Raw genomic sequence first — 25,845 nt, 5'->3', positions numbered from 1 at the left:
AATACTAGGCTACTATTACCATCACCACCACCACCACTACTAAAACTACTATTTAAATAATAATAACAGCTTAATGAGAGCTGGGAATTGACATTGACATTTGCTGCAGCCCTATTTCCACCGATCCCACCTATTTACTTAACATCGTCATTCTCCGACTTCACGGTCCATAGAAATAACGGCTCTCCTAAGGAAATATCTAAGGAACACAAGTGCGCCTTTGTGAAAGCAATAGAAATAAGATTCGATGCATTTGCAAAGTACACGTTGTGTGTCCAATCATATGCAATATTCATATTTGGTAAGAAGAAACCATATGAATCATAACGAAAAGGCTAATGTGATTATTCAAAGCAATTACAGTAGTGCCCTGTCTGGGGGAGCTGGTCTCTCCAGTGGCCACCAAGGGACATCTGACTGCTCCCCTTTTACGCATTTACTGACAGACAGATGAGACTTTTCACGGGGCTCCTCTATTTGCACTGCACTGCACTATTTGGACAGATAAAACCTCTGCTCAAACCAGGCAGTCTGGATTTTTTTTTCCTCTTTCTTTTTTTTAACATCTTCCAAGTCTCCAAAAAGGGAGTCTGTGCGTTCCTGCTGCACCAGTGACTGTACTCTCCAGCAAGTAGGGGGAAAACCGAGGGGAGAAAAAAAAAACCCGGACCTTAGCTCTTTCCTGTGACTCCAGTCCTCTAGGAAGGGGCACAAGTCTTCTCCTGAGTCCAGATTTGGGACGTTTTCTCTGAGAAAGAAGAAGAAAAGGAGAAGAGGAAAAGCATGGCTCGGGATTGCAGGAGAAGTGGCATGTTCTTACAGTTGTGTGGATGCCTGCTCTGGTTAAACGCCACTTTAGTTCAAGCTGATGGTGAGTTATATCTTATTTCAAGGCAACTGCACTGTTGTTTCCACCCTTAAAAATCCACATCAAGTTATTTGACAAAACAGGGGGAAACTGTTGCATCCTGTTATATCAACTAGAAAGAAAAGCATGCTCACTGGTCTGGAAACACCCTCTGCTGAAACAAAAGTCTCTCAGCTGTGCTATCCACATCACACGTGCATCTGTTTAAGTGGTATTTTCCCGTGAAAAGCGGTTTGAAATGAAGAATGAATAAGGATGCTCTGTCTCTGTGCTAAGGACACCTGCAGGCAACAGATTTGATTGTGTTCTGTTGTGCACCCTAACAAAATAAATCAAATTAATGAACACGCAGACACGTTTCTCTAGGTGTCTAGTAATAGTGTATTGCAGACTAGATTATCAGATAAACTAGGCTTACATGGCAAAAGCTCAGGAGAAAAAAATACACAAAAGGAAAAAATGTAAGAGGTTCAGTTCACGCTTTTACCTGAGAAAGGTGTTCTGAAGCTCTATATACCAATAAGTAATTACATTTGAAACTGCAGAATACAGAGTGAAATGAAATGTTGATTATTTTGTATGTGTAGTTACAATATATATATATATATATATATATATATATATATATATATATATATATATATATATATATATAAACACGTGAAGTTGTTTCCTCTTTGGAGGCTGGCTTAAGGTAACGACAAAATTTGAAAAAGCAAAAAAAAAAAAAAAAAAAAAAAAAAGTTACTGCGCCCTCCTGGATGGCATGAATGCCTCCTTTTTCTTCTCACATACTGACATCATTGTAGGTGGATGAAGCAGGACTTCTGACGCGACCAAGTGTTATTACATTCACTTAGGTTACTTAGGGCAAGAAGCAGCAAGTGTGAGGACTGTTAGCTTAAGAAACAGCAGCTCTGCAGATAAAGTATGGGACACCTCAGGGTGTCCAACCTGAACCCTTGAAGACCCTGCTTTGCTTGTACCTTGAAAAAGCCATAGCAGAGGGAAGGGTCAAGGAATCTTCAGTCAGCATAGGTCTGATTTCAAAAGATCTCATTAAGCAGTGTGTCATGTTCATTTAATAAAGAACAAACATGTATGGCAAACCCTAAATATCAATAAATATATTTGTATGTCAGGCACCCACATTTAGTATAATAAAGATTGCATTAAAAAGGTTTAGTAATAACAGAATTGAACGAAGTAGGCTCAAATAATAGTCTGTAATGGGATTGGCCAACTGTACTGCTGAGCAGAATAAGTGCTTTTATGTGAGCTGTCAATGTAATGGGCTCAAATTAAAAGAGATTAAAGGAATGCTCCCATTTATATTTGGTATGAATTTGCTTATTGTGAGTAGAACATTGTGGTATGATACAGCATGAACCCCACACTCTGCCTGCATTTTAAGTGTTTGTGTGTATGCTTTATATTTAATGATTTATTAGCATGTGAAAAGTACATAAGTTACTTTATCGGATCCTAAGTCATTCAACTTTTGGATAAAAATATGTAGTTCCTTATTTCTTTCACTCATATTATTGTTAGTATAGTCTTAACAATCTAGTAGATTTGTTGTTTTGCTGTTTAGTATTGATATTATGGCTGTTGAAGGAAAGTTATTGAAGGCAGTTTATAATGCATGTGAAGTTCATATAATACAGTGGACTCTATTCCATCTGTATTGTGGTAATGCTCAGTTCATCCCTCACGTCTTTCTTTTCCTTGTCACTATCAGGAAAGTATAAAAGTTTAAATGGAGGTAATTGTACAGTGTGTTCCTATTGTTTTAACATACCTTCATTGTGCTTTACTACATTCTACCATAAACTACCAAATGAAACATGGCATGTTTATCATTGTATTCCCATGGTCTAGTGTAGTAAAGCACATTTAAGGAAAGTTTAACTGTAGATTATGGTAAAACTACAGTAAAGCAATGTAGATGTTGGGCTGATATTGTGCTCTCCATGGCGGTTCTCCACTGTATGTTTCTGCTGCTCCTGCTGAGGTAATTTCTTTTCCGTTGTGCGGCGGGACTGTTCTGAGCTCTCAGCAACTGTTAATATTTCACACCCTCTGTCTCTCTGAAGTCGGCCGGGCAGCACCGCAGGTACAGCTCGGTGTTAATTGGGTTCACATCGCAGCCTGTGACACAGGCAAATACGACACTGGCACGGAATCTCTCCCCGCTTCATTCACTTGTCTGCTGGTGTCATACACTTCCCCTAATATAACTGCAGGGGTAGCCTGATGTGGGTCTGCCTCGGACCCGAGAGAAAAAGGTTCTATTGCAAAATGTGACTGAAGATCTCGCATTATTATAAAGGTTAGAGATAAGAGCTTAATTCCTGTTTAGTGAAACCAAACTCAGACTTACAGTTAAATGAAGGGTCTGGATTGACAGAGGGTGAGGGTGCGTGTCAGTTGCTAATGAAGGATACAATCTGGTAATGATTATGTACCAGGGATATGAGAGAATTTCAGAATTTAATACACACTTCATGTCCAAAAACTGTGAATAGAGATTAGTGTAGGCTTAGTGCAGTCTGGTTTCTGCATTTATTTATTTTTTATTAGTACATGTTTTCTTTCATTTGACAGCGATGACAGACAATTAGCCTTAGAGCTCAATCTTCTGAATTTTTGTCCTTAACTGTGATGACATGTTTTGCGGTGCCAAAAGGAAACAGACTTGACACACTACACACTACTTTAGCACATTCATAAACTACCTACCCCATTATTAGCCTTGACAATAGCCAGAACCACAGCCAAAGCCAACACAAGTATTTGAAGTTACACAAAAGCTTTAAACTCTGTGTCTTTGTTAACCGCGGTGGAAGACCACCCAAGCCTTAATGGAAACCAAAGGAAATCCCAACCCTTCAAGCCCATGTTTACCATAATTTCTGATTTTAAACATTATTCATTCCAGAATCCATTTTTCAATCCACTACAGATTTGTAACCCTAAACCAAGCCCTGCCACTTCAATGCCATTACAGGTTAGATTTGAGATAGGGTTGGGGTTCATGTCAACAGCTACTGCAATGTTCATGGATGAGAATTGTATATCGGGACTGAGTAAGAGTGGGCTGGGCGTTGATTTATAATTAAGTTAGGATTCATTTTTAGAATCAGAGGATGTGTCAGGGTTGGATCTGGTTTGTGGTTAAGGATGATGCTAAAACTGTTAAAGCTAGCCCTGGCCCAGCCCAAAGCCTCACCCTCATATGAACCCTTACCAACACTATGATGCGCAGACAGGACCAGATCAAGTCCTTTCCAAGACCCATGTATTTTTCTACCAAGGGGCTAAGAACAGCAGAAATCTATAGCTATTAATCCAAATGATTCTTCTGCCGGGTTGCTCCCAGCAGTGTTCTGGAGATTAATCTTTTAATTCTAAAGACTACAGACCAGTCCTGGAAATTTGGAAACCCTAGTAAACCCACATCAACCAAAAAATAAAATACAAAAAGTAAGCACAGGCATATAGGATTTTTGTCATTGGCAATGCTCTCTGGAGCCCAAGCCAATTTAATTAGAATTGCTGAGGTATGAGCACAGTTGATTGTGCATTTCAAACCGCATGAGAGCAGAGATTTGAGCATGCATAAGTAAATAATACATTTTTGACAGCTACCTAAAATTAAGGCCGTATAAGAGACAACTTTGGCAGCCAGTCATATTTATACACACTCGTCTTGCTAGTTAGAATTTGTTAGGTCTTACGTTTTGGTTGGCACTGGGGACTTCATATACTCACTGGCTGCTGTCTTCCTGTTATTTCTGAACTCTTGCAAGGACCACCTGAAATGATCTTGTGCACCACAGTTTGACAGCTTCTGAATTATGTCTGTGATACTTGCAGTTATTAACAAGTGGATTAGCTACTGTGCTCATAAACACTGAATCAAGCCCAAACAGATGTTACAACCCCAGTTGTCTCAGAATAGTTTCCCTTTAATGCATTTAAATAAAGAGCTGTAATTGAGCATGAATGGAAAAATAGTTAGAGCCTACTGAAAATCACTCTGGATTTCCATTTAGCTCTGCATGGTGACTTCATTAGGGGAAAAAAGGCTCAACTATTAATTTACTGTTGAAATAACTTCTGTCGCAGAACCAAGATTATTTTGTTGTCAACGAAGAGTAGGATTAAACCAAATAAGATTAAGTTTAAGTTCTCCATATACGTTTAAGTTTTTAGCAGGTCCATGTTGCACTTTTTAAAAAGCTGAGCCTGTACAAAAACAGTGTATAAGTGTATAACAGCTTTTTTTTTTTTCTCAAAAACATTTGGTGTCATTTCAAGTTGTTCGGCAATGATTTCAGTCATGGGAAAAGGCATTACAGAGATGTGAGCTGTTTCCTGTGCGGTGTTTTCCATATAAGGAAGAAAATATGAGTTAAGATCAACACTTGACAAGGTCGAGTGGTGGTGAATGTCCAAAGTGGTGTGGTCAAATGAGAAGTCAGGGCTTTTCTGGGCAGTAAATAATAGTCAATAATCACAAACATCCTGAGTGAGATTTACCAGCTCCAGACAGAGCCATGGAGTGCCTGCAGTAGATGTTATTAAGAGACCCTCTAGCTTAGTTTAATGATTCTCAATTAAATATCTTTGAGCTGTGGCTTGACAAAGTGGGTAATGCATTGTTCTGTACAAATGCACAATATGGCAAAGCAACAGTCATCAAAGACAAGACATGTACTTCAAACGAACAGCTTGTGAAGTGAAAAAGTAGATTAACAGTTTTATTGACAATCATAATAAGTCTAAAGTAAAAGACGCATCCTGACAATGTTGAACACATGTATGATTTCCATGTGTGAGAAGTAAAATATATACCATAAAGTAAAAACAGGTATTCCTAAGCCATGTATTCCTGATTACTCATTACTGAAAGAATGATAAATTCTAATTGAACTAATCATGTTTTCAATCAAAAGCCACAATGCAATTCTCCAAACGATTGCTATCTTACTTGAGAATCCAAGCGTTACTGGGATAACTGCCAGTGTTTGACTGCATCTACACATTGTAGCTTTGGTGTTTGGCAGTAGATTCCTTGATATTTCACTTATAACTCACATTAGTCTATGCTTGTAATGGCTGACATGCTCAGTTTAAACTCAAATGTTATCAAGACAAGCATTCAAAGCCAGAAACATTACAAGTGAACGTGGTTTGTTCAGATCAGATTTCTTCCATGCACTACTTCCGTATCTTTCTTGATTGTGCTTTTAATGAGATACAGTCCTCACAGTAGAACCACATTATAGAAATTGCTATTTTTATGTATGACTTGTTGTGCTTCTTGAGAAATGGCCCATAAAATAAAACAATGCATATTCTGATATTTCTGATATGTGAAAGCTTTGAATTTTAATGACTTCATCTCAGAATGTGATGCTCCTCACACTGTAATTTGATCTATTAAAGCACCAAAATAGCTGGGTGGCCAAAGCACTTTTTAATTCTATCATGTTTGTCCGTCTGTTCATGGAGCCCTAATAATAATCCAATTGAACACAAACATCTTCTCTAAACATGTATGGAAGGTGGCTAGCAGGGAACTGTTTGAGGGCAGCACTTTGTTGTAGCCCCAACCTGTAACCATAACCCTAAACCCAACACAGCACATCACCCCTACAGGCAACACCATCCCTACTGTGAAGCATGGTGGTGGGAGCATCATGTTATGGGGATATTTTGCATCAGCAGAGAAGCTTGTCACGGTAGAGAAAAAAATGGATGAAGAAATATCCAGGCAGATCCATGAGGAAAACCTGCTTCAGTCTGCAAAAGAACTGGCCAAGTCAAAAAGAGTGGCCAAGTCAAAGCCCAGATTGAATCCGATTGAGTCTGTGCCAAGACTTGAAGATTTCTGTCCACCAACAATCCCCATCTAACTTTACAGAGCTTGAATGATTTTGCCAAGAATAATATTGCACAATCCAGAGGTGCAAACCTGGTAGAGTCTCAAGGGGGGATAAAACAAAAAATCTAACTATGCCATTTAAGTTTTTTATTTTTCATTACCTCCTGGGGAAAAATACATTTAAATGCATCAACATTTCAGTTTGTAACACAACAAAATGTGAAAAAGTCCAAGGGAGGTGAAAACTTCTTCAAGGGATTGTAATTCACAAGCTCTAGGTATCATAAGCCCCACAGTGTTCTGCGTGGCCAGCTGCGTGCGGCTGCAGTGCTGTGGCGGCCCTGTACTGCTGATAGGCAGGTGATCGAATCAGGCTGAAAAACTGGAAGTAGTTCTTACACAGTTACTGATTTCATTGATGCACATTAACATGTGTAGAGACATCTGTCCCGATCACTATTATCAACTGGGGCTGTGTGGAAGAGATTGAATCACAGCCTGGCACAAATGTCCAGTCACTGCTTGTTAGAACTGATATGCTTTTTACACAGGCAATGGATTTGTTCATGTTACTGGCATCTTTGTAGCTGTGAAGCTTCCAAGCTTAAACGCAAAGAATTTGCATCTCCCAGTGAGAGTAGATATTACACCACAGACACTGTCTTCTTTCTTTATACTAAAGTCAGTGTTGATATATATATATATATATATATATGAAAGTGACATGAAGAAATGGAAGCCAAAGTAAGAGCAATGTCAGATTCAATAATCAGCAAAAGCTCACATGATTTTACTCCAGATCTGTAATTCAAAAGTGAATTGGAATAATATTTCATAAATTCATAAATTAGCCAAGAAGTCTCATGGGATAAGGCACTGTGACAGGCAAAGGGCATAAGTGGCCTTAGAGTTGTCCGAGTATGTCATTGGACTCTTTTAACCTTTTATCTTGGAGATAAGAGTTGGAGTAAAACAATCACAGGATGACAACCTCATTAGGGAGGCATTTTTTTCCTAGTGCTTAGAATGGGCTTGTGAGTTCTCATCCTAGTGTCAAGGGCCCTGTAGAATGTGAGGTGAGATCCCGTGGAGTCTGTAGTGTAAGGCTGTGTGGCGTCCACTATTGTGTTATAGAACTGAGATGGAGAGGAGTTAAACCTAATGCTTCCAGGGGAGGTTGTTGCAGACTGGAATGGTACAGTATTAATCCCAGACTTCACATCTGCTTTGCCTTTTTCATACAACATCCCATGGTAATGTTTTAAAGCACAGTAGGCAAGATTAGAGGTTAATGAAATCTTTCCTCACCTTAGATCTCAATAACCAACACTGTCCTGGGGCTTATTGTGTATAGTGTGTAAATGGAAGATTCAAAACTCTTGCAGTTGCTTCCCCCTGCCATCCAGCCACAGTGGCTGTGTCTTTCCCTCTGCTGTCTCCCTGCTCACCTGTGTTTGTGCTTCTGCTGCAGGGAGAGTCTTCATCCTGGAGTCGGAGAACGGCTCTGAGGAACTGGACGAGGCGGCTGCGCGGGGGGCCTGTGACGCTCACGGAGCCCGACTGGCCACTTTGGACGAGCTGAAGCGGGCTGTGACACAATGCGCCTTTACCGCCTGCACTCGCGGATGGCTGGCCGGCCCAAACATCGGGTAAGGAAACTGTCTGTCCTCACTACACAGGGAAAAGCATTACCTTACCTGTGGCACTGATTTCAAAGGGGGGTGCCTCATGCATGTATCCTTCATAGGCCAGCACATTGTATGTGAATTGTGTATCTTCCTTTTTACAGCAGATACCTGTACATGTGAAGGGTGAACATTGATAACTGAATGAACATTTCTCCTTGGTTTAAAAAATAAAACAAAAAATAATTGCATAGCAAGGAAAGAAAGAAAAATAAGAAACTTCAATTTTCTAAAGAGCTATGAATCTCGAGCTGTGGTGACAACAAGACAAATTGTTCAATTTGTGACTCTCCTCTCTGTATTAATGAGGGACAAATACTGTAGGTTTCAGTGAGTGGTTTCTGCAAAGACCATTGCTTTACAGAGATCGAAAGAAAGGAAGCAGAGAGAATCACGTGTAACTGGCACTACTGATGGGAAAAAAAAGATATTTTGTAGCCTATAAGATTCCAACCTGGAGGCGTTCAGCCTTTTCCTATTGGCAGTGTAGTGCCTTTGGAAATGCTTTATCTTACACATTGCCTTTCATTTTTGTCCTCATTTCTTTTATTCCACTCCCAGTCCCTATAGTGTTGCCATAAGACCGTGGCTTCAGGCTCTAATTCCAATGAGCTGAAACTGTTTACGATACCTCTCCTCAGCCTACAATCATTGGCCAGAGAGTGCTAGCCTGGTTCAGAGGCTGGGAATGGGCTGATGTTGTGATGGTTTTACCTGGAGTGGAGGAGAAATCTTAGCCAAATAAAACATTCCACCGGTAACTCAGAGCACCCCACCCTCCTTGCATTATTCAGCATTGACTCCACGTTGATATGTTACTCATTGACTCTTGACACGCTGGTGTTAATGGTACCTGTGTGTCAAGGGGGACTATCTAACTGCTTCCTGAGTGTGTCCTGTAGGCAGAGACTAGAATAATCAAGGCAAGTGGAACAAAGTAGTTTATATACGTTTACACTAAGATCAATGCACAATCAGATCGTTATGAAGAACAGGCAGATAACAGACTGGAAACAGCTGATAGAGACGTGGAGTTACAATCAGCATTATTTTTGATTTGCTGATTTTTCTCATGAGGGGAAGTACAGTTGGTTTAATCAGTGCCTCAGGAAATTCATTAGAACTTACAATACAAGGATAAAGATGCCTGTAAGAGCAGGTGTCCAAATGTGGTCTTTGAAAGCTGTAACCCTGCCTGTTTTATAGGGCTTTTATAGGGCCTAAGGGGAAGGGCAGGAATTTAAACCTCAGTGAGAGGCAGACACAGAAGTCCTAGTGTCCCGAGAGGACTGGATGATGAAATAAGAAGAGTAAAAACAAATACTGGAACGGTCCATGTCCAAAGTCAAACAATCAAACCAAAATCCCAAAACAGAAAAGTGTTTTTGCCTCTTCAGTTACTGTACTCTCTGGGAGCTTGAGAACCTGACGAGTTTTAGAAAACGATTTCACAATTTTAAGCCAACCTGATCAAGAGAAGGAACAATCAAGTTTCTGCAGACATTCCCCGGTGCAATTTTTACCTTTCCTCCCTATGAAACTGCTCAGAAGGACCTCCTGTATTCAATCCCACTCTCCTGCTGCCTCTTAGGCCTGTGTAGAGCATCACATAACTGGACACATTGTTCAGACACATCTTTATAGAGGTATTTTCTCATTAATTTAGAGGTTTTGTAGGGGTTAAATTAAGTTTTGATGTGCCTGTATGCCCCTTTTGCATGCTGAATGTTCAAGGCTAGAATCTGGAATGTACCACTGCCTTGGAGTTTCTGGGAGGCTTTGGGATTTGCACTTAGCTGCCCATAAGTCCAGTCCAGTGATAAGATAACTGCCAGAACGGATTCAAGATGGCCTAGTTCAAGGTCTGCTCCGCACCAACTGACGTATATCCAGTAATTTATCCAGTAAAGGTCTGTGACAGCAGAATGTGCTTCATGGTCAGGGTCATATATAAGATGGGCAGCGGTGGGAGAAATGTTTGGGATTTTTCAGAATGCATCTCCCAGCGCTACAGTCTTTGCTGCCTTTATTTGTATTTTCTTTGCACGTAACACATTTCAGTTTCCAGACAGTTTTGTTCCCTTAAATCGAACAACAGCGAGGTTGCATCAGTTAAAAACCTTAAAGGGAAGAACACTGACTCCTTGTCCTTTCCCAAGTTTGGAGCTGTTCGCCTCAGCTCTGTTCAGATTGTAGCCCCAGACACAGCAGCTCGGAAGTGATCAATCAGACCCCTCACACATGACAGGCATTGACATGCAGACTGAACTAACAGCCTCCAAGCCTTGGGCAGTACTTCTGTCATAAGACACAATAAAATGTTCTAGTGTAGCGATAACTTGATCAGATAAATTCAAGCACAGCTGCTAACTTTAAATCCTCCAATTCTGCGTATTAAATATTGCTCATTTCAATAGGGGAAAAAATGAAGAGTACTGAAGCTGCTTTCATTACTTTATAATTGGAATAGTCAGGCCATGTTGAGAGGAGGCAGATGAACACAATCTATTGGTAGGGCACTCTAGAATAAAATAATGTATTTAAGATTTTTACTTCAGGGTCATGGGGTTCTTGGTACCGTAAACCTAATTATTTTATTCTATATTTCCTCTCATGACCTTGTCAATTAGGCAAATAATCAGTTTCCCTCAATTTAGCTGAATGTTTATAACTCAGAACCAACTTGTAAGGAGTAACATAAATGACTATTTAAAACAAAATGGTGACAGTAGTGCAGTAGTTTATTTCTGAACCATTTTCATCCATCAGTTTGCATGACCATGTTGATATCGATACACGTATGTAACCTGTGTATTTTCCCACTGATGTTGAGAGTAGGTTCGCTGTGGCTCTGGCTGGGTGTTAACATTTCCTGCTGCATTGAGGCTGAAATGCTGGCAAAGACTGTAGACCTTAAACTGAAAAGTCCTGGAGCGGTGCAGCACCTTCAACTTGGCACCAGCCAGCTTGTTTTCCTTGGCATGGCGCGGCCGTTCTCTTCTGACGCCATTGGGGCAGGAAACTAGGGCACGAACCCTGGATGGTTCAGAAGTAATTGGGCCTCCACATAATGGCCAAGGTCAAGTTGTTAATCTCTTTACATTATGAAAGAGTAAAATACATAAATCCAACCAGGATTTAGTACCCTTAATGGTATAGAACTATCAGCATCACATGACTAGCAGTTAGCAGTTAACTGCAGGTTTTACATTTTTGTTTCTTCTTGGTGTTAAATGTTTATAGTCATTGATTTCCTAATGGGGATTTAAGTCATGTAGAATCAATCTATTAATTAACTCAATCTGAATCCTTTTTGGAGCATCAGAATCTATCCCACCTTTCACTTTGCCAGTAATATTCTTTCCATCTACGGCTAATACTAAATTATCCTATAATATGGAATTTCAAAATACTTTTTATAGCTACAGTCCAATATCCGCTCCCGTCAGAAGAAAATTGAGGATACATTTGCATTCACCTTGGAGCGCCTTTCATACCTCTTCGCACTGAAATTCAATCGTCTGTAAGTCCGAGGCCGGGGGAAAATGACCTCATCCTCAAGCCACATGGGAGAGGATGTAAATATGCAGGCGAAAACGTAGCGCGTAGAACGATATGTTTCAGAATGGAGAAATCCATGCTTGTTAGCCATTAGTTATTGCTTTTGTCTTTCTAATATTTCACAGGGCGTCGTTCAAAACCACATGCAGGAGAGAGAGAGGCAGTGACTCAGAAACCCTATGCAGTCAGGGTGCCTGTAATGGATATCAGCAATGTTATTGAATGTAATGTCAGTGTCTGTACCTACACAGATGGCAAAGGCATTGAATTCACAAAAGTTGCAGTGGCACAGAATAAAAACATGGCAGCTCCTCTCCTCCTTGTCATTTTTGCTAGGATTGTTTCCACTGTTGTGCAGAGCCCTTGAGACACAAACAGAAGACAGTACCCATTTTTTATTTACTCTGGCATGAAGACATTTTTGGCATCTGCCCTTCAGAAACTAAGAGATGGCAATACATTTCAGCCAAGCAGCTCTTACCAGTGCCCAGCCAGATAGTAGCCCTTTTCCTGTGGTGAGCCACTAAACGGCATTACTTCATTAGTTTACACTAGCTGGTAATAGCAGGCAATTATTTGGAGCAATGTTTTCCTTTCAGAAGTCAAACCATAGAGTGTTGAAAAAACAATTACAACGGGGTCCATTGTGAACAATGCTGGAAAAAATACTTGATGTTTTACAATGATTGTATTATCATGTATATAAAATCTGCTGCAGTTGTTATAATATTTTAGGCCTTATAATTGTAAAGAGAGGAAGATAACTGGGGGCACTAATATTGCAGAAATATTAAGGCATACACTAAGAATGTACCCAGAATAGGTGTAGTCAGCTCACCAGCCAATGTTAAATCTGAGTGATTGTTTCTTGTATTTGAAGAAGAATGTTTTCTGTGAAAACGTCTCTATAACTTGTCCTGCGGTGGCAGTTCAGGACAATTTTGGATAAATATTCCAGTGTACCAGGGTGTTCTGAGAGGGAATCTGCTTATACACTGAGACAGATGTATTATTGCGTTAATCTAAGAATGTTCTGGGGTTCATAACTTTGTAGGTGCCAAATGTGTGTCTGTCAGTATAACTGTTCATTGGCACGAGGCCGAGGTCAGGATAGCCTTGCTGAGGGCTTAAATACTGCAAAGGAAATTGGTCTGCTGCTGCTGTTATATGTGGGTGCATGTATGTGTCATGTGTTAAGCTGCTGAAATAAGTCTGTGCAGAGTTTACGCAATAAACTGGGGCATTCGAGAAAGTATGCCTACCTCTCGTTATTACCATGAGAACCCGTGGTCACTGCAATATATACACATTTATTATATGGGTTAGTTTCTGTTTTTGTCTTTCTGAAAAAGAAACCCACATGGCACAGGAGCTAAGGACTTCAAAACTATATACCATTGTACCATTGTACCATGTCAATAAACTCAATACCCCAATATTAGCCCTGTACCACAACAGATAGAGTTTTAAGAGACACAAGGGGAAACTCAGTCCTCACCAATTGCAGTTGCTGGTATCTTTAGTCTCTTTGGGACATGCACTGGTTTGGAAGGCTCCCTCAGTTATATAAAGTCAGACAGCAGGAAAGCTAACTTGATCTGAACTTCCTCCACAGGACGACAGTGTGTAACAATCTGGGTAATGGTCAGCAGAGAATGAAAGCAGTGGACGTGAAGATTGAAAATGCCACCACAGCCAGCAGCCATCTTGACACCTTCTGTATTAAGGACCAAGGTCAGTACTGGCTTGTCTTTTCTGTCTGTTTGCCGGTCACTCTGAAGATTTAAACTGCACACAATTTGGAGCAAAGCCTGGCTTCAACACAGTCCTTAAATTCCCAGCTGCCTTGTTTGGACACATCGGGTGGGCTGGCTGTAGGTATGGGAGATACGATCACTGGGCCAAAGCTTGTACAAACATTAAATAAACATGTTTAATTGTTGATATACCAACTCAATGAGCCTTACAGTAGCTTTATTTTGTAATCGTTGACACATTCAAGGTCTCTCTGAGAGTACGCACAGACACAGTGCAGAAGGCAATGGTCTTATCTATAGAAGTGTGACAACTCCCATCCATGCACTCCTCTTTTTTGCAGTTTTTCAGCATTTTACCACATGAACATATGTATATATTTAGGAATATTATAAACGATCAGAAGCAGGTTCTCTAATCACTGCCGTGCAATAGGACGGTTCTTGTTAAGCATGCTGAAGGATGCTGAATGAGGCAGTGTCCCACATCTCATTGGACTGTTTAAACTTGATTAAGCTCCATCCTGTGCAAATAAATATAAAAAGTTTATATAACCCGGAGAGGTCACAGGGCGACTTGATTTCAAAAGCTCTCCTTTACAAATCTCGGCTGGCAGAAAGCAAACATGAATAAACATAAAAACTTTTGAATGTTTATAAATGTAATTCCCTTTCCATGTCTCTTGTGTTTGGATATTTTGCTTTGGGACATATTTTTGGTTGGTTGACAAGCTTTTATTGCAATGATTAATATATCATTTGAAGTGATCTTAACGGATAAAAAAATATCCAAGTATTAGAATTTTGTATACGGCTCTGTGTTGATGTGTAGTTGCTGAGTCTTGGTTGAGAGCTTGCTGTCCTTTAACAGGTTGTAGCATTCTATAATTTTTAAATAATTTCTAAATGTACTTTCCTATTTATGTTATGTATGAGTCAAGTGTTACCCCATAAACTCTTACAGTTAATGCAGCTTTTAAAAAGGATCTACCAAACCCCCTCAGGAGGAATTGTACAGGGGAAATTAATTTACTACACTCTATCAACAATGATACACAGTCTACCATAGTAAAGATGTATCATGGCATACCGTAGAATTTCCCCGGTCCAGTGTCGTACATTGAAAGCATGTTGATCCCGAAATCACTGTAAATCTATGGTCAAAGGACAGTAAAATCACATTAGCAAGAGCAAGAATCCTATGGTAAATGGATGTTACAGTCTACAGGGGCCAGATTTTAGTCAGCATTTTTGTTCATGTCCTTTTCAAGCTCAGTTGTGTCTGGACTGGTGTTGTTCGTCAAAGCTCTTCATACAGACACTGTATCTGTTCCCACCCTAGCCAGACATGGCTGGCTGGTCTGCTTTCTCCTTTTAGTGACTCACACAGACTGACATGTCAACCAGACCCAAAATTAAATTCAGTTCTTGCCACAAAGAGCATTAGCAGATGCAGAAAAGGCGCATATTTTGAGTATAGTTTATTTGCCGTCATACTATAGTGGGGAAATGGCTGGTGCCAAATGCATTTCAATATCATACAGGTATCATCTCTGCTTCTGTGAAAGGGGGCATCAGAAACCCTAGTCTGCCAGGTTTCTTTAATAAGCTGTAAATCGCCCGCAAGTCTAACCCAGCGGAGGCTAAACAAATACATACGCTCTGACAGAATTATTTAAGTACTGTTAAATACACAAAATGGATCCCTGTCCTTTCGTTTCCTCTACAGGCAAGCCATGTGGAGACCCTCCTTCCTTCCCTCACACCAACCTGCAGGGGCACACTGGCTTCGAGATGGGCGATGAGCTGTTGTATATGTGCGCCCAGGGCTATGTCACTCCAAACGGGGGCAACACCTTCAGCCTGCTGTGCGACAGCTGTGGCGAGTGGTACGGCCTGGTGCAGGCGTGCGTGAAAGGTGAGAACCAGACAGATTGGGGTGAGAAAGTGATGAGAAAGTTGGGGACTTCAAAATCTGCCAGAGGGAGGTGGGGAGCCTACACAGGTGGTCTGCTTTAATAGGAACCATTGTATGCTAGCCCATCGGGGGTCGCCCTGCTCCTGAGCTCCTGGCAGGGCTGTAATGGAAAGGCGGAGGCAAAGGGAGTCTGTCAGGATGGTGAAGCATGTGGCGCTGGCCCCTCTGCAGCAACAGCAGTGTTTCTGGGCGGCTTCTCGGCATCACAGCATATGTCAGCACGCACCATTACCCCTAATTTACTCTTCTAGCACAGAGTCCTGGCATATCCCCTGACTTCTCACCGACAGAGAAGCAAGGTGAGGTGGAGTAAGGGCTGCAGGGTGTTCAAAGGCTCGAGAGACACAAGATTGCACTGGTGGGATATTGTAGAATTTCCTCGTTAACATCGTTCTGTTTACGCTGAGAGCTATCAGGGCTCTGATGAGTTATTATTGGCAGGATTATTAGCCGTCTCTTATTTGGCCTGTGTCTGTGACAGGGTCGGGATGAGGAGAGGGGACTGGGCTGTACTGAGCTGACTGGAGGAATTACACTGTAACTCCCAATCACTATCAATCGCTGCTAAACTGTTTACGAAGGATTTAGAAAAGTTGGAAGGGATTGTAACTGTCAGAAGCAAGAAAAAGCTTTGTAATTAAGGGTCTCATTGTGTAGCAGGTTACCTCTGTATCTGTCAGGCATTGGTGACCACAATTTTACTTACTCCTTGTTTCAGCTTGCCAATTCAATGTCTATTACTGTGCTACAATAATAAAGTTAGCTATTTAATTATATGGTGCGTACTTAAATGCAGTCAATGTATTTCCTTACAGCTAGACTGCTTAAAAAGTGAGGCTTTTGGTACAGATCCTGCTGCAGTTGAATCATTGAACTTCATTCTTTGTGTCTTGGATCTGTACAAAAACCTTAAAAAATATGAGGCCAGATTTATGTGTAATAAAAAAATACAGCTTTCTGACTGTATATCTGTACTTTTAAGGGCCTGGAAGCAATTAGTGGTCCCAGATCAGAATTATATAAGTTCAAAGCTGTGATTACTTTTGCTCCTTCAAATACCTCATTGAAATGGGCTCTTGCGGGGAGCAGGTGTATTTACTAGATTTTAATTACGAGAATAACTGCACTCATTTCAAACCAAACGACTTCTTTGTTTATTTTCTTTTTGCAACATGTTTTTAAATGTTGTAGCTTAGGCAGGAAGCAGGGAAATTTGCCTCCTTTTTGTCAGTGTTAATTAAGTCTTCCCTAAAGCAAGTATTAAATGAGCCTCTTGTTTGTTGTTTCTTAAATGTGTTTGTTTTGCCCGTCTGCAATTCCCAGCCTCTGCCATCTTCTACCTCCTTTCTGTGGCAGCATTCGATGCCAAACTACGATTTTTATTGAGGAACTCTGAAAATCATAAGAATTTAAAAACATTTACCAATGGTTACTTCCTTGCCTGGTTTTCAGCAGTTTCTTTGAAGACTGTATTCCCAGAAACTGAGAGGTTCATTTTCAACTGCATGGCTGGGCAATAGTGTTCCAGACGTCAGGACATTAATTTTATAATAGCACCCATGCATGGGCCCGATCTTAATTTCCACTCGTGAGATTAGGTTCTTATTTTCCTGTTTTGCTTGATGTTGACGTTCTAATGCAAGTTCCGTTCTAATGTTAACGCGTTCCATGTATGTTGCTGATGACCCTGTCAAACTGCATTAATGTATGGGTATATTATGTCACGGGCATGAGGTAATTCAGGCTGTGAAAAACAGTCCTGTGCACTTACTATTTCCTGTAATTTCCCTCATCATGAAAGAGTGCTGTGTTCTGTGGAGCACACAAGCATATTCAGGGCTAACACAGCCAGTGTGGTCAGTGAGAGAAGAAGTATGATATAGGAAGAGCACGAAACCTAAAACTCAGCCGAAGGAACCGCAAGTTCTCTAGGTTGGAACAAAGGTGTTCTTTCTCAGGAACGAAGCATGAACGATCTTTTGCATTTCAACAGAAAATACTTTGTCACCAGACATGCAGGGTTAGGTGGCAGCAGATTGTTGTGAGTGTGTGCTTTCTTTAAGAGGTGTGGTACCACTGTGGATTTCTCACAGACCTGGATTTAATCCTCAATGGTACAGAGGAACAGCTTTGAGTGAGACTTTTGCTGTTGACTTTTCCATCAAATACCTATTACAAAATGGGTTTGTGTTTCTGTTTTGCTTGATTCACATGACAAGGGTTCTATACCTAGTTGCAAGCTTCAGGTATACAAACTTCCAGATTTGCAGTATTGACAGTCTCTATAGCAAAGCTGTGCACTACTAGCTCTTTATATACAAATCTGCACTTGAGGATCATTTTGAGGAACCGAGTTTAAACAAATCTGAAAACCAAACAGGGTTCTGCCATGAAGCCTTATAGTACCAGTAAAGGGTGACTTTTTGATATCAATTAACTAGTTTGAAACATTATCCATTTTCATGTGCTCATCCAGCTAGATCTGCTGTTCAGTAGTGCACTGGGGGAAGTTGTATTTGCTTGTGTAAATGTGATTTTGAAAAAGCTAATAAAAACAGGATGCAGAAAGCAGCAAATGCACAAGCCTCTCAGCATGAGTTTTTCTCTCTGTGTAAAGCAGATTTAGGATCATTTTAAGAAAGGAAATCTATGTTGGCATTCCAAGAAAAACAAAAGAAAGTAAAATGGTTAACACCGTGCCTATAAATGTCTGCCATAACACTTCCTTGATAAATACCAGCATTGGGCTCGTCCAGCGTCTGTAAATAATGAGTCTTGACTTCTGAAGGCAAGGAACAGCGGCCTCAAAATCACTTTGAATCAGGCTGGGAATAGATCCCCAGTTGGTGAGGTGGCTGAGTAGCCCCTGCTTTGAAGTTGTATTGATTGATGGTGGTTCTCAATCCTATCAACCTTCTGTATTTTTTTTCAAATTCAGGGTTTTCATGTGCATTGGATTTTAATAATGTGAATTTGTTTTCAAAAACACTAGGGATGTTGGAAAATGTAGGAAAAAGTAGGAATGTTTAATGTCTGTTTCATTTTCTTTAAAGAATATATAGACCGGTGACAAATTAAAGGAAAAACATAAAGTGTCTCAGTAAGGTGTTGGGCACCACGAGCCCCCAGAACAGCTTCAATGCTCTTGGCACAGATTCTACACCATGAACACCATTCTTCCAAAAGATATTCCCTCATTAGGTGTTTTGATGATGGTGGTGGAGAGCGCTGTCTAATACACAGGTCTAAAATCTCCCATAAGTGTTCAATTGGGTTGAGATCTGGTGACTGCGAAGGCCATACAATTTGATTCACATCATTTTCATACTAATCACACCATTCAGTGACCCTCGTGCCCTGTGGATGGGGGCATTGTCATCCTGGAAGAGACCACTCCCATCAGGATATAAATGTTTCTCCATAGGATAAAGGTGATCACTCAGAATAACTTTGTCATGATTTGCAGTGCCCCTTCCCTCTAAGCAGACAAGTGGACCCAAACCATGCCAGGAAAATGCCCCCCACAGCATAACAGAGCCCCTGGACCCCCTCAATGTAGGGGTCAAGCAGTCAGGCCTGTACCGTTCTCTTGGTGCTGCCACACATGTACTCAACCACTTGTCCAGAACACGAGCCAGTTCAGCAGTCTTTGTGACTGAAGCTCCTGCCATTTGTACCCCAATAATGACCCCTCTTTCAAAGTCACTTAGATGCAAAATCGAGGTCAACTGGGCCTGCTCAGCCTTTTTATACATGCCACAGAGCATGATAGCTGTTAATTGCTTAATTGTATCATGCAGTACACCTGTTTGGAGGCATCTGCATTAATTATGTTCCTCCACTCATTTATTCAGGGTTTTCCTTTAATTTGTCACCCTTCTATAGCTTTCACTTCACTTTCCCTATTCCATCGAAATAGTTGATTTTAGATTAAATTGTGCTCATGTAACAGCAGCTGTGTATTGATCACATCCTAATCTTTTCCTCCATGGGTTCCATTCAACTGAAAATCTTAAAGCCTCGACTGTAATTTACAATGTAGTGTAATTTGCTACTGTAGGATGTATAATGCCAGTACAGTGTAGAAACATGTGAAAACACGGAAAACTGCATAATTACATTGCCAATGTCAAAGGGTGAGGGATAACACCACTGAAAGACTGATCTGTGATGTTTCTTGTCTGTTCCTATTTGACCCAACCACGAGATACCTTAGTGCAGACTCCCATGACATTGTAAATATTTTAACTTGGTCCCTGTTTTGTGAAGCATATCCGCTAGTCTCACCAGCTGTGGCCATACCCCTTTTTAAAGAGTGCTAAAGGCAGGATTAATCAAAATCAAAAGACATAGTGAGTGACATGAGTATTTAGCACTTTATCTACAGCAAGGTTTGATGGGAAAGACTCACTGTACTTGATGCCAACATGACTGTCAGATCGACTAATGCTGCACTCTGTGTAAAACTCACCAATCAGAAAGCAGATACACAAAACAAGAAGGTCAGCAGAGACTAAATTCCAAGCATTTTTGCAAGACCTGCATATAACAGGGTCACATGACCACTCACAGTGTGTAAGAGGTGTTGTGTTCAGGAGAAAATTCCCAATAAAAAGATGTAACACAGAGATATCTAGGTCACGAATTAGCTCAGTCTGTAAGTGCCCTGTTGCAAGCACTCTAAAACTAAGTGTTTCTGTCTATCCTAGATGAGACAGAAGCGCACATCGACTACGAGGACAAGTTCCCTGAAGAACGGCACATGTCATATGGGCATCCCGAAGAGCAAGGGGAGGAGCAGCAGGAGCTGACCTTCAGGCCACACCAGGACCCTGACCAGGACAGGAGGGATGCCGGCAGGGAGGAGCAGTCTGTGGCGGAAGAGGGGATGAGCAGGCCCGAGACAATAGATGAGGAAGGGGTGGAGGACTCCACTGGGAGTGACAGTCAGAAGCCCACCACTCCCACAGAGTCCCCCATGTCCCTGCTGAGTCAGAAACACCTGTTTCCCTCTGAGACCTTGCATGTGACAGAGGGGCTGAAAGAAACAGAGGTGCCGGCCAGGGAGGAAATGGATCCCGTATTTTCGGAGGGGGACAACCACGTCGGGATAAAGACCTATGGCAGACTCACGGAGGTTGGGAAAACCTTTGACGACAGAGAGGACTTCCCCATTGACGTGCCGGCCCGGGAAACACAGAACGACACCAAGGAGGTCACCAAGAGCTCCTTGGACAGCATTGACGAATCCTGGCTGGATGGCCACCCAGTGACGCAGGAGGCAGCTGAGGATGGGAATAAAGTGGATAGCAGCTCCATGGAGACAGAGGATGGGAAGATACCGGGAGTGACTGATCGTCCCAACGATGTGGAGATAAGCCACACAGACACGGCTGGTTCCACCCCCGCCCCCGACTTCACTCAGATACCGGCAGGCCCCACCATGCAGGTTGATCACGCCATTAAGCAAATCCCCATGGAAATAATGCCCACCTCTGCCCCAGAGGACAGGAGCACCAGTAAGAGTGGGGAAGACATGGCCAGGCATTTAACAACCATGTTTTCTGTGATAGCACAGCCAGAACTCACCTCCACCATCACCTCAACCACACTAGAGGGTGCTAACGAGTACCATGAGTTTACAGCAGCTCCGACGGCCTCTTGGGAAACCACCGAAACTTTGTATCCAGTCGTTGACCACATGCCAAGGCCTACAGACACGAATAACATCACCACGTCTTACCAGGACTCCAAAGAAAGCACTACTGGCTCGCTAGATGAGTTAGAAAGAACTGTCCTTTACGATGAGTTCATAGAGAGGAACCTCACTCATGATGCTGGAGCCAAACTCCAGCCCACTGCAGAAACATGTGTGGGGGATAACTGTTCTCAGCCAAGCCGAGGACCCATGATTGCCATTATTATTGTTGCCATATGCGTGTTGATATTAGCTGCCACACTGGCCATCTGGTGCTACAAGAAAAAACAGCAGAAAAGCTCTGTTTATAAGATGAATGGGAAGGGACAAACTAGACACCCTCAACAGATCGAAATGCAACAGAAAGTCTAACTGTTGTACAGTATCTACGTTGGGCAAAAAGCCAAACGAAAACAACTCGAGTGGAAGGCTAGAATTGACAGAATTGACTCTCTTCCGAGACAAGAGACATTGTGGTACAAAAAATATTTTGTATGTTTGCGAGATTGATGGACTTGTTTGTTTTTTTGTTTGTTTCATTTTTTTTTTTTTTCATGTTGTTTGTCTGTTTCTAGTTTTTAAAAGTCATTGCAGTCCCGGTATGCTGTTGCCATTTGTTTGTTTAGCTATTCCTCATGCTATTTCTGTTCCAGAATTATCTTAATCATTAAGGCTATCCTAAGCAAGTTTACTTTGGTAAATTTACTATTGGGGTTTTGCACTTTTAACCTGGTTTTACTTTAGTTTTTCTATATATTAACAGAGGTTTCCTATGGGTTCAACATGCCTTCAACGTGCTTTACTACACTGGACCATGGGAATATAGTGATACACCATGATGATTATGTCCAATTTACTATAGTAAACCATGGTTTATATATGGCCCAGTCTAGTAAAGCCAGATGAGCTATACTGGCATCAGGGTATCGCACAGTCAATTCTTAAAGCAGCTTGTGCCCATTGCACCAGCCATGTTACTGCTGTTCAATGACTGATATAGCCGAACAAAATGCACAGACTAAAAACATTGGTAAGTTTATATTTAGTGTACAGCATGGAAATGTTTTCTTATAATGCTAAATTGTATTGCCTTTCGTTAGACATAGGCTTAAGAGGTTGATATAGTATATTACTAGGCATTTATCATTGCAGTCCCTAAAATCCCATTTAACAATGTATCAATGTACAAATGGTTTTGGTCAATACATTTTTCCCCTGATATGAATGTGTGTGCTGTATTCTGCCAGTATGTTAGTAATCCTTACACTTCCACGTGTAATTTCTTAGTATGAATGAATACATAACTTTATCAGTATCAATATAGTATGGGGACTACAACTTGAGTTTATTTTAACATAACTATATACTGTCATATCTTTTTGGTTGATTGTTATTTCACAAAGATTTCGGCTAGAACAGAGCCAGTGTTTCAAACAGGTAATGGACAAATCCCTTTGGGCATAAAGCAGGTATGTGGGAATGAAAGAAAAGGCCGCCTGTGTCAGAAGAAAGATATCACACATGAGTGTGAAGTAGAAAATGCCTGCACATTTAAATTGAGGTTCACAGGCCACACATTACACCGACTCTGAAACAGAGAGAAATCGACATCGACTCACTGAACAGCAATATTGAAAGTCAATTCAAAGCCAAGCAGAGGGGCCTTTAGAAATGAATGAAAAATACATCTGAGGGTGAGAGTTTGAGCAGCAAAAGGAAAGGAAATATAGAGACCTTGATATGAACATTTACATTGATTTTCTTATGAGAGCAGTGTTTATTGTAACAGCTGTTCATTGTAGATTAATCTTATCCCACTGCATACAAATATTTTAAATTATAATGGCTTGATATTTTGTGAAGAAGGAATATTTAAAGTACGTCATAATTAAGGTCTGAATTAATTTATACAGCTGACTCACTGCATTTTTAAACCGTGATTTAAGAAATCAGTCTTATCCTATGTTTTTTTATGTTTCAATATGAAGTATGTATATTTAGAAAAACAAATAGTCAGTAGCTTCCCAGTTGTTAATTAATGTTGTATTTGTCTTTAGTGTGTATTTTTTTTTGTCTTTTCTAGATCAACGACGACTCAAAAGTCTAATGATATTTTTTGGCATAATGATGTTTCTTTTTTGCTAAATGAGTTTATATACATGTTTTGAAGAATTATGACCTTCATCCTAACTGTGCTTTGTGTTTGTGGATTTTTGTATATTTTTCGAAAGCCTTCTAAGCTTGAATGAAAGCGTTAGTTGTAAATGGAAGCTTATACTTAAAAATGGGAGGAAGAGTATTGACTGTCACTGTTCTTGTCTGTAAATTGGCTTTTCTCATTGAATTTGTTTGGAGTTTATTCAGTATTGTAAACCATATCCTTCCAACCATGTGTTTCGAAGAGTGTATTTCATTTTCATCTCCCATGGCAAGCAGTTTTCCAAAACATTTTTGATATTTGATTTAAGAAGTGCCACAGTCAACATCAGTAGCTGTTGATCCTGCAAGTATTCACACTGCCAGGATCAAATGCATCTGATGCGAGCGATCCTGATCCATAACAAACTCACCAAGAGGAATATTTGATCTATTTGAGTTTCATTTTCCAGCAGGATTAAATGCTACACATTAATTTAGTCTTGATTGAAAGTGTCCCTGTTGCGACAAGCTGAGGAAAAATCCAGCAAAATGTTTTTTTTGCTTCTTTCATATGAAGTTCCTTTCTCTTTTTAAAGAGTGGGGCGTCTTGTTCAGTGTCCGAGTTGAGTGCATCGCAGTGCGAGGTGTGTAAAATGTTTTAGGGTCATTTTCCTTGCACAGAGAATTTACAGATATTCTGTCATAGTGTATGGGTTGTAACTTCTCTGTCATTTTTTTGGGTTTGTTTTTCACATTTAAATCCAGCATTGTAGATCTGATTTAGCTATGTATATTTGATAACGTACATTTTGAAATGTTTACTTGTTTCTTTCTTTCCATTTTATTTTCTGATGTAGGAATGTGGTCTCCAGCTGGTTTGAAAATATGAATTACAGGAACACCTTAGTTTTGAAGATACAGCTTATGAAAAGCCACTGACAACTGTATGGTGTGGTTGATTTTTTTGTTTTGCCAACAGTGTTCTCATTCATGTATTTTTATATTTGATTAATGAGTTAAAAAGATGATTGATAAATTATGGTTTCATAGACTGCACAACATCACAAGTGTCAAGAAAAAGTTGGTTACAGATACCAAAGGGAAAATAACAATTGAATCCTTGTGTACAATACTTAGCCACGTGATTTCAGAGAAAGGATAAAAACTGCAAAGATTAACTGAAATATGTTTTGTTTTTGTTTGCTTGTTTCTTGTTTGTTTCTTTTTTATTTTGCCGATTTTTTTTATGTTTTAACAAGACTCATATTCTGTAATTGCTTAATGATTTGTAAACTTCATTCATCAAAATAAACTTCAAAATTACATCTGATGAATAACACACAGAAAAGGAAGGCCTTCAAGATTTTGTGAAACCGATCGGATGTCTTGTCGATAAGAAAAATAACATTATTTCTTACAATTTCTCCATCTTTCTCTCAATAAAAAGATATTTGGGGAAGTTGAGGGTACAGCCAAGTGCAGTGAGGGGGCCCAGATATCAAAAGTACTGTCATGTACATTAACCGCCTCCCCTAAACCAGCCTTTGGTGAAATTTTGACCCTGAATAACATTGGATTTTAAAACACAAAGAGAATGTGAAAGCCAGCATTATTGTCAGTGAAGTTTTCCAGAGCTGCATTAGACAGGGATGTGCAGACAGATGCGAGGTGGACAGGCGTGGGGTTCTGTCCATCTATTGGCTGTGTTTTGAGAGCTGCAGAGAACTGCAGTCTTCCCTCTGCCCCGGTGTTTTCGCAGCCTGCCCGGGAATTCATCCTTCCGACAAAATCAAGGCGCCGCGATCACTCTGCTCGGTGGGTGGGGGTTAAGTGCAGACGCTCCACCGAGTCGAGAAAACACAAAACATCTGTCGCTGCTTCTCCTCCAGTTTATCAATTGCCTCAATTGAAAAAAACTCTTAGCACTGGCCACCTACTACAGTGTGGTTTGGGCTAGGCTAACGTTTTCCCATCAGAGATTGATTAAATTGGATGAGTTTGGGGATATCCAGTGAACCTGCAGGTTTTCAAGCTGCAAGAAGTAACTGGCCATGTTGTTTTGGTATGTTACTATAACATGGTTTGGGCTGCCTGTGTTTCCCATTTATTCTTACAAACAAACTTCAGACATCTTGAGTCAACAATCAATGTACTATATTTTCACTAGGCACAAAAAAAGTGTAATTCTGACAGGCAGGATCATTCCTCTAACAGGTTTGTTTGCTATGTAACACCCAATTGAAATCTAAAGGTAAATGCATAACCATAA

At 40.6% G+C, this 25,845-nt stretch overlaps 1 protein-coding gene across 1 annotated transcript; it reads left to right on the top strand.

Annotated features, from left to right (window-relative positions):
• Window positions 1-384: 384 nt before the first annotated feature.
• susd5 (sushi domain containing 5) lies at window positions 385-24,924 on the top strand. The gene is made up of 5 exons (XM_066691058.1): window positions 385-871; window positions 8,233-8,410; window positions 13,623-13,741; window positions 15,491-15,679; window positions 20,449-24,924. The coding sequence occupies exons 1-5, from the start codon at window positions 784-786 to the stop codon at window positions 21,807-21,809; spliced, it is 1,935 nt and encodes a 644-aa protein (XP_066547155.1). The 5' UTR covers window positions 385-783; the 3' UTR covers window positions 21,810-24,924.
• The last annotated feature ends 921 nt before the right edge of the window (window positions 24,925-25,845 follow it).

This window comes from Amia ocellicauda, chromosome 18 (genome assembly GCF_036373705.1).
Source record: "Amia ocellicauda isolate fAmiCal2 chromosome 18, fAmiCal2.hap1, whole genome shotgun sequence".
Taxonomy (NCBI): domain Eukaryota; kingdom Metazoa; phylum Chordata; class Actinopteri; order Amiiformes; family Amiidae; genus Amia; species Amia ocellicauda.
Note: the sequence above shows the minus strand (reverse complement) of the source record. Positions and strands in the feature narration are given on the sequence as shown.

Coding starts and splice junctions, on each gene's coding strand:
- susd5 (XM_066691058.1), top strand. CDS start 784: ATGGCTCGGGATTGCAGGAGAAGTGGCATGTTCTTACAGTTGTGTGGA. Junction 872..8,232: donor CACTTTAGTTCAAGCTGATG/GTGAGTTATATC, acceptor CTTCTGCTGCAG/GGAGAGTCTTCATCCTGGAG. Junction 13,742..15,490: donor CTTCTGTATTAAGGACCAAG/GTCAGTACTGGC, acceptor TTTCCTCTACAG/GCAAGCCATGTGGAGACCCT.